The 16,949-nt window shown below is 49.7% G+C and overlaps 2 protein-coding genes across 3 annotated transcripts in view; one reads left to right on the forward strand and one right to left on the reverse strand.

Moving 5' to 3' along the window:
• The window catches only part of Mgat4a (alpha-1,3-mannosyl-glycoprotein 4-beta-N-acetylglucosaminyltransferase a), a 179,284-nt gene that overhangs the window by 74,617 nt on the left and 87,718 nt on the right, over positions 1 to 16,949 (reverse strand). The gene's annotated exons all lie outside the window — the stretch shown is intronic.
• Positions 84 to 8,299, forward strand: LOC144174693 (uncharacterized). The gene is made up of 5 exons (XM_077703514.1): positions 84 to 330; positions 4,451 to 4,914; positions 5,383 to 5,856; positions 6,406 to 6,482; positions 6,822 to 8,299. The coding sequence occupies exons 2-5, from the start codon at positions 4,483 to 4,485 to the stop codon at positions 6,976 to 6,978; spliced, it is 1,140 nt and encodes a 379-aa protein (XP_077559640.1). The 5' UTR covers positions 84 to 330; positions 4,451 to 4,482; the 3' UTR covers positions 6,979 to 8,299.

Below are 16,949 nucleotides of genomic sequence, written 5' to 3' on the forward strand. Positions count from 1 at the left end.
TGCGAGCGTCGTCCGCTCTCCCAAAAAGAATGGGCGAGCGGGAGAGGCCAGCCAGTCAGGTGACCCCGATCGAGCGCTCCGGTTGGAGGAACGCCGCCTAACACACTTTTTTTCCGTCGGCTAAAAATTTCTCGGGGAAGCGGGGCCCGCAGACGACGCCGGCTCTCCCGCGGGCCAGGCTAGGAAAACATTTTTCCGCGCCGCCATCTTGGAGCGGCGGCCGCCGCCGCCGGGGTCGTCGCCGCCGCCCGCTGCTGCTGCACGCCGAAAGAGCTTTGTGTTCGGACCGCCGCTCCGTCTTCCAGCACGCACCTGACCAGGAGCAAATACGTGAGTGTTTGACGCGGGTCGCTTGCCTCAGGGCGCGGGCGACCCCGGCTGTGTCTGTGCGTACGCGCGTTCACACCTCCCCGCCCTCGTCTCCGCTTCCCGGAAGTGACGTCACGCTTCTGTGCAGGCGCGTCGCCAAATCGTCAAGCTTCTCATGATGTCTTCGCCGCCTTTCCTTTTTTATTCTTTCTGCGCGGAGTGTGCGTTACGTGTTGCATGCTCGCAGCGGAGTTGTCGGCCGAGCAGTCAGGCTGATTTCATTGGTTTTACAGCGAGCATTGTTTGGGCCGATATCCGTATGATGTTGACAGCGGTGTAGTTTTTGCGGATCCATACAATGTGTTTCAAATACGAAATGTATGCAGACTGCTCGCAAGCCTACCCCTTGGGTTGTATTGTTTCATAGTCGGCGGCTAGGCGTAGATTTTTGCTTTGACAGCGCGTATTCTGCAGGAAAGTGCAACCACGCCGCTATGCGCGACCATGGTCCTCGCACGAAGCTGAACAGGAAAGGTCGGCGCGAACACCTAAATGTAGGCGGAAAAGTTAAAAACGTCCCACCGCCGACAATGCGACAAGGCAGCTACGCTATGCCGGCCCACCCATTCGTCCCTCCCTCGTAGGAGAGCGGGTCGCAGGCGCCGAGGGAAACCTTGCTCGGTTTGTTTTTTTCTTGCCTGGCGACAACACAGCGCGAGGGCCTAATTCTGGCAACCGTGACTACGACATGTTGCATTTTTATTGCGTGACCCACGTCGTTTGCGAGTAATACCTTCCACAGAAGCGGCTCCGATGCAGATGGGTTGCGAGTCAGTTCTTCCGCTTCTATTAGGCAGTCGTGACGCATTTTCTGTCAGAAAAGGCAACGCGATTCAGCTCATACGCCAGCTCTTTGAAATATGGGCTATCGCCATCTATATAAAAGGAGTCTATAGTCTTTTTTTCCTCCCCCATTGCGTGACGACATGAACGCCGCTTTTGCGACACGGGGTTGTGTCTGGGTATGGCATTCAGCTGAGTCATCGCATAAGGATGGGTTGCTACATGTCAAGTTCGACGGACGACTGCTGCAATACAAGGCGTCCGGAATGTATCAATCACGATGTCCGCACCTATAGAGTTAACACCGTAGGGATAGGAATACATTGGACAAGATTCAATCGAAACAGTCTCTAGTAGAGGAAGCTAAGTCTGCCTGAGGTGCCTACATGTGCCTTGTAGGCGCGACACCTACAATCAACCGATCAACACAACGGATAATAACGACGAAGTGAGAAATAAGTCTATACAGCTCGGGGTAGAAATCACAATAAAATTTTAGCCTAAGTGACTTCAAATGGCGCGGGATAGGAGCGGATGGAAGTCTTTCCTCTGTACATATTGTAAAGCATCCGGCATGGCATCAGAAGGCATGGGTTCGGTCCCCACTCAGGACGAATGTTTTTCTCCGCTTTCTTTCCTACCCACATTAAAATGTAACCTTTACTAACTGTCACACAAAAAGGAAACTAAGTTATAACTTCTTGCATTTTGACGAAAGGCCGGCGAGGGGGGTTCGCACGAAGCGGCCTGTTTTAATATCAAAAGTCGAGTCGAATGCCTTCTGAGGGTTTTCACCATGAAAAGCTGGAGATTCCTTCGCATCGGACCGTGGGAAAGGGAGGGAAGGTTGCATTTCGCTGGTTTTATGTCGTACGCATTTCTTCATGGGCTTCTGGTTATCCATGCATTAGCCAAGTTCGTGCGGCGAAATGTCGACCATGCTACAGCGTTTGGACATCTCCAATGTGCCAAATGCATTCCTTCTGGACTGCAGGACTCCTTCTGACATTACGACGATTAGAGTCGGTTAACGTCGAAGCCGCCTCGGTGTAACTGAAGCGAACATCATTCCGGTCGCAGAGACAAATAATAAAAAAGCTCGCACGTTAACTCCAACTTCGCATATTCTATAGATTCACATTTGCGCATGGATGCGTTCAAAGCATCGACGCACATGAGTGGATCTGTAGCATCTCCGAGCCGCCGATGCCATCGAAGCGTCGTCACTCGCTGAAGGTCACTGCTACGTTATTCTCTAAAATAAGCGCGTTATTTTCTGCATCCGTGCAAGCCGCATGCGCGGTCGCTTTCCCGGTTCATTTTCCCCTCCTCTTGTTTAAAATTCGCGCGCACGGACAAGAGAAGAAATCGGCACAGACAGAGGCCGCCCAGGGGAATAATAAAAGGTCTGCTGCCGCCAGTGGGAAACAAAAACCAGTCTCCGCTGGAGGGTGCGGGAAAGACAGAAACGAAGCAACGAGGCGGGAGAGTTCGTTGCCTTGCGGCGCGAGCGTGTACAGAACGCGGCGAGAAAAAGCCTGTTTCGCGCTGGGAGCGCTCGCTGAAAAGGTGTATGTGCGGGCGAATAATAAAGCTAGACAGATAAGAGACAGCGTCTATCATTTCCTTTTAGCTCCGCATCGTCGTCTCCGAGGCAGTGGGAGGTTCGGGAACGCATTCGAGGGCGCATATGACTGGGGCGCCTTTGTGTGAGGAGAATGTGATGACTGGCCGCGCCTGCTCTGACGACCGTTCGTGGTCTTGGTAGTTTCAGCGCGCAGACAGAAGAGACTCGTCTTATCTGAAAGAAATCCCGCTAAAAATGAGGTGGACTAAAGTTAGAAACAAATAAAAGGAAGTGTTTTATACATATATAACAAACGCACCCCATTTATAAATCACTACTAGTATATTCACAGGTGCTTTATATAGGCCGTTCTACTTCCAAGCAAAAAAAAGAAAAATCTGTCGGGAGGTGCAACAACCGCCAACCCTGGCTGTAGACGCGCGTCTGTAACAATTGAACTACTTATAATGGGTCTGTTCAATTTGGCAGCTGTACAAGGCAGTAGTTATGCGCCGCTATCACGTGGAACCGCCCGTCATTTTCCGTGGTCCGACACGAAGCTTGCACTTCTTGGGGGAAGAGTTCGAAGGAAGCGGTGAACGTGTTCCGCGCCTGCGCTTGCACCATCGTTGCACCGATCGGCAATCTTCACGAGCCGTGCGCTGCACTACGTGAACGGTTAGCGAAGTGTCCACTTGTGAGCTGGCTGATGTGGAACTGGTGAATCGAACTTTACCCCTCCCCCTACCACTCTCACAACAACGAGAAAATTTTTTGTAAACTCGCAAAAGGAATTATTGTCGGATAAATGCGAAAGCTGCTCTGCTATACACCAAGTCCCTTTAAAGTTGGCTCCACTACTCTACACGGATGCAGTGCTAAGAAGCGATTATTTTCCAGGGACCAGGCGGGCCGATATATAGGCTCCAGCGCCTTTTATTAAATACCCAAAGTAGGCTATGTAAGAAGTCCCACTGAAGTCGGCTTCAGTATCATACTCGAGTGCATTGCGTGGAAGTCATCATACCAGGGGCAACATAGGCGGCCTCGTCTGATAATATAAATACCAACTAGGGCCGCCTTTTAGCATTTTCGCATGCTACAAAAGTGTAACACATCAAGCATTACGAACGGTTTTCCTCGTAGAGTCCATGTACAAGTTGTAACGCGTTCAAAAGGGACGATACTGCTCGGGAGACATACGGATAGGAGCGCTGTGCCCCCGCAGTGTGCGGCTAAGACAAGCAAGCACGAGACCTTGTTTCAGAATAGCGAGCACAGCCGAGGACACACGGTCGCTGAAGTGCACCAGTATGGCACAAACCAGGAGTGATCTGCCCTGGCATCACTGCCACTCTGCCTCCTCAGCGAGAGCAACCGTATAACTGCCAGCTCCCAATGTTGTGTGACTTTCTTTTAAGAGTCACTGCTGGATACATATCCTAAGCTTTTGAATAATTTGGCTCGTGAAGGAAAGCATTCTACTCATTAAAGTTCGCTAAGCAGTAAGTTCAACCCACATCGGGGCAGAGGGGGAAAATTACTCGCAAAGAACAAGCTGGATCTGTGCCAAGTGATTACTCCACCAACAATACATGATATAACATTTGCATCATTTTTCTCTAGTGTATGAGGCACGTTACATGCCTGAGTGTGTGGGCTGAAAGGGACTGTAGCACTGTTTCAGGGGCTTTCTGCACTATTTCTGTCGCTGCCTACACCACGACGCAGGCCCAAGAAAACACCCGAGCTAGCCGCGCAAGATGACCGAGCCTTGCCCGAACGACTCCCTATCTGGTGCCAGTGGCGGCAATGGTGGTGGGGCCAGCAGCGACAGCCCGGGCCTGTGTGTGAGCCAGAAGATCCACTGGCCGCACAACGTGACCTGCTACCTGGTCAAGTTCTACCGCATGACGCCCTGCCTGTGGGACCACTCGCACCGGGACTACAGCGACAAGGCGGCCAAGGAGCGCGCGCTGCAGCAGTTCTCAGCCGAGACGGGCTACCCCGTGGAGGCCGTGCGCAAGAAGCTCATCAACCTCCGCAACCAGTTCACCAACGAGTGGCAGAAGATGGACCGCAGCAGCAACTCGGCCAAGCCGTACCGCACAAAGTGGGCCTTCTATCGCCCGCTCAGCTTCCTCAAGGACGTCGTACTTCCCCGGAAGCCCAGGAATGCTGGCGCCGCCATGCATGTACGTTCTGCCCACTGTCCTCCCAATGGGGCTGTTTCCACAGGCATTTAGTCATCGTTCAGAGATTGGATTGCGTAACCTTAGCGAGATAGCATGTAGCTGGGCCTTCTGGCAGCATGTTCGCAAAACAAGCTGTATGCGAGCTACAAAACTGATCAGCTGAGGTTTATGTCTCATGTTGCCTGCCTTTCTTGTATGAAATACAGCTTGCCAGTGCAGTGCTTCTCTGATGGACAAGCTCTTGTCCCGATTCCATTCCTCACTTCGCAGCCAGCTAAAGAAGTGCGTCATTCAAACAAAATCTTAATTGACTCAAAGACATCGCTTATTGTGAATGCCAGCCTTGCTTTAAGCCTCCTCCTCTGATGTTTTCACGGCGCATTTTTGAAAGCCTCCACGTCAGTGATGCACAATGCACATGCTTGTTCATGCGTTCTTAGAACAGGTGTCTCGCCCTTCTCCTCGCAGCACGACGGTATTTCCATGAGGATGGCGGGGGGACCTTTCTGTGCCAGCAGCGGCCTTCAAGGGGGCCTTGACCCCCGCTCCCTGGACATGAGCGCGGCATTCCCCTTCGCCAGGGAGCGGCGTCACCACCACGACACATCACACTTCCACAGCGACGGCATGAACAGCTCGTCGTCCTCCTCTTCCCACAACCACAACAGGGCTTCCTCTGCGCACCACAACAGCATCAACAACGAAGATGGATCGCATCACAACCATCTCCAACATGACGGGGCCAATGCGACGGCGCACCTGGACGGTGCACACCACCAGGAAAACTCGCACCACGAGCCGCCGCAGGACCAAGACGTGAGCGTGTTGGGGGCCGGTGCAGACGTCGAAGACTTGGAGCTATCCCAGTCCAGCAATTCGCTGGTGCTGTCACCGGAGGTGACGCTTGAGGAGCCGTCGTCCAGCGAAAGGAGGATTCTACCGGTGAGTTCACAACAGGCCCAATGATAGATTCACAAGTAGCATGTTAAGAGCACAGGATACTTTAAAAGAGGGAGGCCAAGGCTCCTTCGACACGGGTGTGTGTATGGAGTCTGTTATGGTTTGAGCTAATGTTGTGCCTTGAGGCCAAACTGCACCCGCAGTATCACGTACAAGTTTGACAGACAGGTTTGCTTGTGGACCCGAAGGATGGTCTGCAAACATGGGACAGCAAGGTTATCCCTTCATCAAACGAAGAAATGCTACGAGTTCTATAACTCGCACGAACCATGATGCCATGGTTTCGGTCAAACACCTTTTTAGGTATTTGTCAGACGTTAATTTTCTAAACCTCATTTCACACCACGCATAATCAAAACCTGGCCCTTTACACAAGCCATCTTCATTGACTTTTATTGATTTTACTGTTATTCTGGCTTGCAGGTTTTAGTACCTTTTTTTATCCACTTCTGTTTGGCGCTCTTTGCCACAGCTGGCCTTGCGCCAAAAAATGCAAAAATCATCAACTCGCGCAAACCCCACCCCTTTCAGGCGGAGGACGACAGCTTCCACCAAGAAATACGACCGACATACACATTCCCGGGAGAGCGGTACGGCGACTTGCAAAGGTAAAAGTGACAAACTACAGTTATAAAAACCCTATACAGCCCTGGTGTCACACTGGATCATGCTAAAAGAATGATAAAGTTTTAAGGTAGATAGTGCTTGGAAATCGACATTTTCGTGGCATGCCACCTAGTAGGGAGTACACCAAATATTTGCACAACAGGCAAGATCCTGTATGCGAATCAAGGTTCCTGCACATCGCGGTGTTAGAGTGGTCAACACTATATGTATGCTGTAAACCTCGCATTTGCACATATACAATGCGAAACCATAGGTATCCCGTTTGCACCTTGCATATATAATGCGCGACCGTACGTATCCATTATCTCTGTCCTTTGCAGGGGCGATCACGTGGACTCATTCACGTGCTACATTGGGACCGAGCTTCGGCGCATTCCCGATGAAGAGACCGTGGGGGCGCTGAAGCTGCAGATTCTGAAACTCATCTTCGACGCCCAGGCGACCACCACGAACTACAACGCGCACCCACCACAGTGATATTCACACACGAGCCTACGTCACAACAAACGACCACTGCCAGTGATGACGTAACAATTTATGCATTACAGTGATAGGGCGCGCCAGCACCCAACCTCTTCCTGAACAACCCTTCCTTCATTACGCAAAGACGCTTTTTTGTCAGATGCCCAAAGAAGGCAATTAATTAGAAAGAACTGCTTATGGTGTGCACTGGACAGGCGTCTCATGGAAAGGGCACTTGCGTTGATGTCGTTTAGGAGAGACTTTATTAGATCTGAATGATGCGATTGTTGCCTGACAGAAGCAGTAACCCAGGTGGATCAAACGTGGTCTCAAAGTAGTTTTCCTTTGTTTCGCTAATGCCCAAGTGAGCAGCTAGCATCTGTTGCCACCGGTCACACGGTAAACTATGCACACGCTAGAAACAGCTCCCACGAAGCGCGGGCTTACACGGTTTCACGTGTGGGGGTACGTGCCCCGCTTCGAAGATTAGCGGCGCGGGTGTATGAAGCTCGGAGATAAAAGTTGGCACAGCGCCAAGGATGACGTCAGCGGCGTGGCTGTCACGGCGAATAACGTACGTAGTTGCGCTGTCATGAAGTGGACTGATAAGTGAGATGGACAACTCAATCGATATTACAATTAGACAAACAATGACGTCAGAAATGACAGGAATTATCCACGTGCGAAAAACGGTTACACTTCATAAAACGACACTTCATTTTTCGTTGTATTTAACAATCAATCATTTCAAGCAACGCAGTTCGCGCGTTAGCGCCGAGCACGCGCAGGCGCTTGTTTATGGTCGGCAAAGGCACATATACTTAAACGACGTGGAAATCGTCGGGTGATACCTTGATTTCGGAAAGAACAACGCGTGCGGTAAGCACCGCGGAGCTAATCAGGGGCCTGGCGAAATCGTTGAACAGAATTCGCGCGCGGTCTCATTGACAAGTGAGACGAAGAGTCAACTGGTTAGTTGGAACGACACCTCCAGTGATATCATTGAGGTAAAAAAATCAGGGCACATATTTGTATATAGCGCAGCAAGCGGCTTCGGATCATACTTATGCAACTACTGCGTATACACCCACGTCGCCGAAAGGCAAGGTCATATATATGTATACCACACGCAATCTATACTTCCACGCGCAGTTTTCTGTCGAATCGCCGGCGAAGTTCGCTCTCTCGCGAACGTGCGTGGCTTGGGTCACGTAAGTGAGCCACGCCAAACAGCGATGGCTGCTTCCGGCTCTCTTATGCACAGCCGCCGCCAACGAACGTCTGGGTTGAACGCGTATATAGAGTTGTTGATTTGAATAAACGTACGGCGAACGGATTGCGTGTCCGGTGTGATGCATTTTCCTGCCATTAACACTTCACCGCCTGCATTAACCGACGCAACTACACTGCCGTTACTTCGTCGGAGAGCATCCAGGTCGACGCACCGTGTAGACAACTGGAACTCACCGAAGAAGCAATACGGAAGTACTGCCCGTTTACATTTTAAAAACGAGAGAAGAAACGGAATAAACTTCTCAAGCCTCGGGAACGACAACGCCATAATTTAGCGCCTAGGTTGGGCTTCGCCGCATGGCATGAATGACCACAGTGGATAGGTGTTCAAGCACATCAATACGAGTATTGGGCGATGAAGTAACCGCGCACCTTGCGAACACGACGCGAACACGGTAGACTAATCATGACGATACATGGCCACATTAAAATTCAGCGTCTTGCGAATCTGCACTAAATTAAAGCAGCCGGGACGTACACATGTGGAGGGTAGACTTCGTTCGGGGCTTGAAATATTGCCGAAACATCAACGTCATTTACCACCAAATATTAAAAAAATAATGACGCTATATTTTAAGTGAGAGAAATGAACGTTTCTACCTAATAAGACTATAGCTAGAACTTGGTCCCTGCCAGTCCGAGGTGTTAGGTCTCTTCAGTCCGAAAAAACAAAAAAAGAATTCGCTGTTCTTTCTTTCTTTCTTTTTTTTTTTTTGAATTTCGTAAGAAGGGCAATACAGCGCTCCCGAGCGGCAGAATGAAAATTGAATATTTTATAGGCCAAGGAGTGGTGCGACTAGTACACGAACTTGGGTGCACAGTGAGGCTTTGCAGCATTGCGCGCAATGCGGAATCCCTTCTTTTTACTTCTTCGTCCTAACAACGTTTTTCCTCTCACTCTTTCAATTTTTTTTTCTTCAAAAGATCACCACCACTTCATTTCGCTCACACAGCGTTTTGTGGTTTTATGCAATACAGTCGAGTCCACTTATAACAATACCGGTTTTAACAATATATCGGATATAACAATGGACAGCCGCGGCACCGTCAGCTTTTCATTGTATTCTATGGCAAAATAAACCGCTTATAACAATGCTGTCATGATGCAATATCGGTTATAACAATTAAATGTGGGCACTGGAACCAACCCTGAATGAAACAAAAATGCAAAAACGCTGCGACAATGCCACCCCAACCCCGCCTATTACGCAAAAGGGCATGAGAGCATACGCGCGGCGGCCAGGTGATAGCGGTGGTGATGGAGACGCGTCGGGACTTGGAGTTTTTGCACGCCGACGACGCAGTAGCAACAAATGAGGACCTCACCGACGAGGCGATCGTCGCTGCGGTCACCGGCGCGGAAGACGACAGCAGTGACGACGAGGAGGAACCGGAACCCATGCAGGTTGTGTCGCACCAGGAAGCGTTGCAAATGATCGACTCCCTGCGCGATTTTGTGTTTGCTAAAAACCTTCCGCTCGGCCACGCGCAGCAGTTGGACGCTTTGCAAAAAGATGTCAATAAGATGGCCAGTAAGCAGTCGAAGCTGACTGCTTACGGTTTTCTACCTGCTAAAAAGTGAAAAGTTTAAGCAACTTCCCCCTCATTAAGTGCTCTTGTTTATCATGTTCCCCTCATTAAATGCTCTTGTTTGTCACGTTTTCTTTGTTATTTTCGGCATAACCCGCTTATAACAATAATCGGTTATAACAATGATATTTTCATGGCACCTCAATATTGTTATAAGTGGACTCGACTGTACCACTACGGCGCTCACAGTCGACAAGACTTGAAGAGGCAAGTATAGAAGCGCCCATCCTCCCTCTCCACTCCGTTAGGTCAAAGTTGTTCCTGCTTTTTTTTTTTTAACACTTCTGCGTTGGTTTCAATTTGGTGTCAGCAGAACAAGCGCCTAGATACCGTTGAGGGAGGCACGAATAACAAAATACATGAAGCATTTATATGAAATGCACAACTAGCACTGGCTTCATGCAAGCATATTATCGGTTACTCGCATATGCATGAAACGTCCAATCGTGAGAACCGAAAATGTCGCCACTGCGGACGAGAATTGTGACGGCGCTGGTGGCACCGGTAACAGCAACCACGAAATTAAGTCAAAATGGTGACTTTGACTTTGCAATGGTGACTAACTTTGCGCACTACGTGCCAGTTTTTACTGTCACATTGGACACGCCATGTGCTCAGTATAACAATATACCTGGAATAACTTAAGGCGACAAAAATAACGCGCCTGTTCAATAACGAGGAGAGAATTCGCTATTCGGGCAATTCCGCGTTTCCAATACGGCCGTGTGAAACAACGATCGATTCCGAAGCGTCGCGCTGATATATGCAGTGATTTTTTCTTTGTAATTTCATCACGAAAACAAAATATGCTTAGATTTTCAATGGTTGAACCAAAACGCACGGCGTTGCAGAAAATATTCCTAGCAGACCGACCGCATGTCACACCAACTCAAAAGAAGGAAAGTCGCTGAGACGCCAGTTTTTTTTTTTTTTTGTCGCATTGCACCCTGCCTATATGATTTTTTTTTTCTTTTTGGCAGACGCGGTGTAGACACGGGATATGCTCGCGAGGCTCCTTTCAAAAAAAGTGACTTCCAAACAACATCGCAACCTTCAACCGCCTGCGAGAAAGGAGACCCGCTACGTCGGCGCTGATTTGTGCGGCGCGCCTGACGCTGGTGTGTGTAAATATTAGTTTCACGCTTTCCCCTTTCTCAGCACTTTCCTGAATCAATAGAGGCGCCTCCCAAGGCGTTCCGCCCGGCAACGTTCGTTTCCCCTTCTCGATTGCCTTTTATTATGGTTGGAATCGCGCCTCCCCATTTTCCACCGCGTTCGCTTTCTTCTCCTTTTCTTCGTCGTTTCTGTTTTTTCGTCTGCTGTTTGCGGGGCGGCAGACGACCAGCAGCATCGTCTGCGCGCCGCGATCGTCTGCAGCTTCCTTTACGTCGGAAACTCGGTATAGGGTGTCTGCCCGGCGTCGAGATCCGATGAAACGTCGGCTCCGCTTCCAGAAAAAGTAGGATAAAAGGAAGCTGACTGCACGCATTGGCAGCCGTCACGGCCGCGTAATGTATATTACGATGGTCGTCGTTGCTCGGCCCTTCGATTCATCTTCGCCATCCTCGCTGAGACTGCGCGCCGTCTGCCGACAATGCCCGGTCGTTTCAGGTGTACCTTCTGGACGACATCAGCCGAAGCAGAGCTGGCGCGTATATACACACACACACATATATATATATATATATATATATATATATATATATATATATATATATATATATATATATATATATATATATATATATATATATATATATATATATATATATACTTTCCAAATTCTTTATCTGTTTCAATGACCTACCACGTCCTCCCCTTTGCTTTCCGAGGTTTTCTTGACTGCCAACACTTATTTTCTGTCTTATTACAACGAGTCCCTCAATTCCTATTCTGATAAGCTACATGCATAGCGAGGGCCTCTGTTCTGGCAGTCTTGGTGCCATAGGGAGCTTAAGAGGGTTCAACGCTGGTCGACCACTCTCGACATGTCGTAGACACATGAGTCACGGCCCGGGGGTTAAAAAGAAGGTCCCCTTCACCCCGAGAAGCCGGAGTGGCGCTGGCTACCACCCCCAAGCACAGAAAAAAATTACATTGACATAAATACCCCAGAAAGTGGAGGGGAAAAATAGCCCCGCCGGTAGCGTAGTGGTTATCGCACCAGACCGGTATTCTGGAGGTCGTGGGTTAGGATCCCACCTGGGGGGTTATTTTTCTCAAATTTCTTTCTTTCCAAATTCTTTATCTGTTTCAATGACCTACCACATCCTCCCCTTTGCTTTCCGAGGTTTTCTTGACTGCCAACCCTTATTTCCGATATATATATATATATATATATATATATATATATATATTACAGGGCCGCCGCGTTGTCTGGACGCACAAATCCTTCCCGGACGGACCTGCTGTAGCTGTCCTGCGTCCCCTAAGTTGCGGGATAAGCCAATAAGCTAGCGGGTCTCCATGCCTGTCGTCGTTGTCTGTCTGCGCAGAACTGGTCGACAAGCTAAATCAGCTCTACATATGTGTCTACGAAAGAACGTGTGGTCTTCCGAAGTGTGCTAAGCACGTGCTCGTGGGAGAGAGCACGTCCGTCAAAAGAGGGCTGCCGCTGATCCCTGTACCAGGGCGAGACACTGCTTCTCGGAGATTATGTAGCGTATACACACGCTCGCGAATCTGAAGACAAAAGACGAGACTGCAGCCACCAGAAGAAGGCATTTAATTAGATGCTCGTGACAGGGATTGTTCGTCAAAAGAGGGCGGCCGCTAGAGTGTTATAGCCACGGAGCTGGAGTCTGAATTGCCAAGCTTCTGGAATCCGTAAAGGAGCCATGATGACAAAATACACGTTCGGTTTATTAGAAAGGCTGCTTAGTCCCGATAACAATGATACCAATATCATCGCAATCTTCGAACAAATAACGGAGATATTAAAGAAAACGTGTGAAGCAGTCGCGACCCCCTAGCCAATTTCCCGCAACTTTTCTATGACGTCACGGAACCTTGTTTGTGCGATTGGCGGCCGCCTAACTGACCTGTCGCGACGACACACGACTGGACGTCTGTAATGGGGCCTCTAGTTCCATTTGATCGCATCACTTGAATGCTAACGTGCAGTTAACGCACTGAAAATTATGTTTTATTGTTGGCCTGTATGACGTCATTCTTGCTCATAACACGTCACTGTGGCGCAAAATTTTAAAGTTTTTAAATTTTAAAGTTTTTAAGCCAACCGTGACTGGACGAGCAACACAGATAGCAGCAGCAACCGCGCGAAGAAGCCCGTCTGGCGTTTTTATGTATATTTTCTTGTTGGAACGCAGAGGCCGAATATGCTTCCGATCTTCCTTTTAAAAAATATTGCTCCCAAGAGCCATGGAATGCTACCTTCAACAAACCGAGCAGCGGGCGCGTAAATATTGCCCTGCCGCTGGTTGCTGAATATTAGTTTACTTTGTTGAAAAACTCTCCCTTGCACTTTCCTGGATCAATATAGAAGAGACGAGCTGGACGGCGCCTTCTACGCAACGAACGTCACGGGTTTCTTGTTAGTATGTTACTGTTTCACGTTCTGTTAGCTTTGCTCTAAAATAAAAACTCGGTATAGTCAGCGCTGTTAACCGTACATTTGTTTTTCTCCACTGTGCTCGTCTGTAGTGCTCGTCTATACTGACATTTTATGGGGAATGGAACAACTAGCCCAGAACAAAATCTTAATTACCCAATGAAACTCAGAAACTCGAAGCAACAAGCGATGACGCTGCTTTCAAAAGGTAGAAATGTAGACCAGGAGAACGAATCCGCTTCCATGGATCCGACACCTCAGCCAATCAAACCGTACGAAACAAAACAGTGCGCGACGGCGCAAAATTATGCCGCATTACTGAAAATTTTCGAGATAAGCGAAATTCCGAAAATTTGAGGCCAGGTCATTGAAGTTAGAGTTAGTGCTGGTAAAAAAGGTACACTGCACATGGAAGCTTTCCTAATGAGGCAAAGTAATTCGCAGAAAAAAAATGGCCGCGTATCTGCTCCTTTCGTTGCAAATGCATGTCGACGAAAGACGATAGTCGACTGGCATCCCTGGCAAGTAAATGCCTCCCTTCTCTCTCCCGCTCAACTCTTATGCTGTTCCTCTCCTGTTTCGTTCCTTTCAAGATAACAAACACGCTAGAGGTTTGCTCAAGTAAATTTAAATTTACCGTGTTCCAACGTTCCAAGTCGGGTGCGTCGAGGCCAGCGCTGCAGTACGTCGGCGGAGGCACCCGACTACAACGTTTATGGAACCAGTTTGTCTTGCTCCAGGAGCGTTACAAACGGAACGCGGAACCTATCTAGTGGAACCTTTCGTTGCTATTTTTTTCAAATGCCACCAGGTAGCGCGGGCAATAGGCGACGGACGGTTTTATGCAGTTAATCTAGTACTAAATTTGCTAACGCAAAAAAACCAAGCATCCGTGAATTTTTTAAATAAAGTAACACTGCAAGTATCACTCATATATTGATTATCTGCCTTATATGTGCGTAATGTCTTGTTCTCATTCAACAATGTTGACAAGTATGACTATTAATATGCGCGGCAAGAAAAACTTTCGACTTTACCGATATTTCGAGATATCCGAGTTCAGCTAACGACGAATTATATATATATATATATATATATATATATATATATATATATATATATATATATATATATACACTTAAACACACACAGGGTGTTACAGGGCAGACTTGAAGTAATTTTTAAAAAATAGGCTTTCGGAGGTAAAATTGCTTTCTTGCGCGAAGTGGTCAGAGGACGTGGCGAACGCAGTAAAACGGGTTCCCAGTGCTACTTACCGAAACAAATAACGATCATTTATTAAATATTTTTTTATTATTCTAGGTAGGTATTTGATTGCAACTAGGAAATTGTAGAGGATCATCAAGGAAACCGATAACCATCATTTCGGGTTTAATGGTGCAAGGCTGACAAATGTAATTGCCTGCAGAGCTACTGCGCTCAGAACCTCAGCTCGCCAGATGAGCGCAACGGGCTCCGTGCGGTGGGAGCGCCGCAAAGCCACGCCCACGCCTTCATGTCACTCGTAGCTGTGTACTTCACGCGCCCACCATGCTTTATCTTTGGCTTTATCGCACGCAAATGGCGGCCACGGCGCAACACTTTCTGCTCGAGCCGAAGATAAAGCGTGGTGGACGTGTGACGTACACAGCTACGAGTGACCTGAGCGCGTGGGCGTGGCTTTGCGGCGCTCAGCTTCCGCACGGAGCCCGTTGCGCTCATCTGGAGAGCTGAGGTTCTGAGCGCTGTAGCTCCGCACGCAATTACAATTTCGCAAATCTAATGACGGTTATCGTTTTTTTTTTTTTTTTTTGACGATCCGGAACACCACCAGGGGGCCACGCCGAACACGCGCACCTTGCATGGGCTCCGGCTTCTTCGACCGTTCTTGGCTTTCCAAGGGCACGTCAAACGCTTAAATAGTTATCAGCGGCTTCCCACCAGCACGCCGGTCACGTTGATACCACCCACGTCGACCTCGGTCCACATATTCGGCCAAAATCACCAGCGGAAGAACTGACCCCGCCGGCGGCCACCGCTAGGCCTACTGCCGCCCAGCTGGCTGCCGCCGCCACCGCCGCGCCGGTTCTACCGGCGCAGAACCAACACCCAGCTGCCACCATGCATCCGGCGCAGATCAACACCGCCCCCTCCGCCGCCGCGCCGGTTCTCCCGGCGCAGAATCAACACCCAACTGCCACCATTCACCCGGCGCAGATCAGCACCGCCACAGCCGCCGCCGCGCCGGTTCTCCCGGCGCAGATCAACACCGCACCTGCCGCCACGCACACGGCTACGGAAACCGCGATGGAGTTCGACACTCTCAGCGGACGCACAATCCCGCCACCAGGCCCCTGGAAGCAGATTCTACGAGAGTGCCGAAACCTCAAACAACAAGCAGCTCCGCCCACATCCCCGTTTCCTGTGCCATGCACCCAACAAACCACTCCAAGAAGCACACCGACGCCACGACTACCTGATAAAGACTATAAAGTGATCTACCGACCACGCACAGGACTTCGTGTAGCTGCCTATAATGGCCGTCAAATGACCCAAAGCATACAACAGGCAAGTAAAATCCCGGAGCACGTGTTCAACGCTTATGTAACGATACAACCGCAAGCGTTGCAAAATCTAATTGTCGCGAGCACGCCCGACGAAAACTGCGCCATGGCACTTTCTGAAGTTAATACACTACAGCTTGGTGCAGCAGCCTACGAAGTGCTACCCTACCTAAAGCCACCTCCAGGTACGGTTCGTGGAGTGATTCATGGATTGGACCAGGGCACCACGACGGAACAGTTACCCTACATTCTCGCGTCCAATGGACCCCGTATACTGCATGCGCGAATGTTGGGCACCTCCACCTCTGCCGTCGTAACTTTTGAAGGACCACATGTACCTTTCTACATCAAGGCCTACGGTCTCTTCACGCGGTGCCGCCCGTATCGACAAACTGTGCAGTGCTGTTCTCTGTGTGGTGAACTTGGACACAGACAGGACGTTTGTCCTAACCCTGATGCGCCTGTATGCGCCCAGTGCCACGCCAGAAACCCCACACCTGGTCATGAGTGTACACCTACTTGCCAACTCTGCGGCCTAGATCACCCCACGGCCAGCAAGGACTGCCGCAGAAAACTCCGCCCTCCGCCTCCACCTGTCCGGGTCCGGGAACGAGCATCCGCCAAGCAGCAGACCTTCCATAACCCGCCGGATCGTCAAACCCAGTCGATGCCTCATCCACAGAACGTTCATCGCCCAGCCCAAACCCAGGTGAGCTGGTCAGCTGTTGTCACCTCACAGCCCACTGCTCTTGACCAATTCCCCTCCCTGCCCACACACCCCAACCAACCCCCTACCTCCGTTACCGACACCCGCATCCACACCCTCGAAGAAGAAAACGCGCGCCTACGCCAACAGCTGGAAGCTACGGAAAAGCGCACTGCCACCTTAGAACAGCGCATTCACGAGCTGCTAACTAAAATAGAACTCTTGACTTTACAACGTCAAGAAGTCACAGCAGCACCCTCTG

The sequence above is a fragment of the Haemaphysalis longicornis genome, unplaced genomic scaffold (genome assembly GCF_048455015.1).
Source record: "Haemaphysalis longicornis isolate Haplotype H1 unplaced genomic scaffold, Haemaphysalis longicornis Haplotype H1 scaffold_3, whole genome shotgun sequence".
NCBI classification, from domain to species: Eukaryota; Metazoa; Arthropoda; class Arachnida; order Ixodida; family Ixodidae; genus Haemaphysalis; species Haemaphysalis longicornis.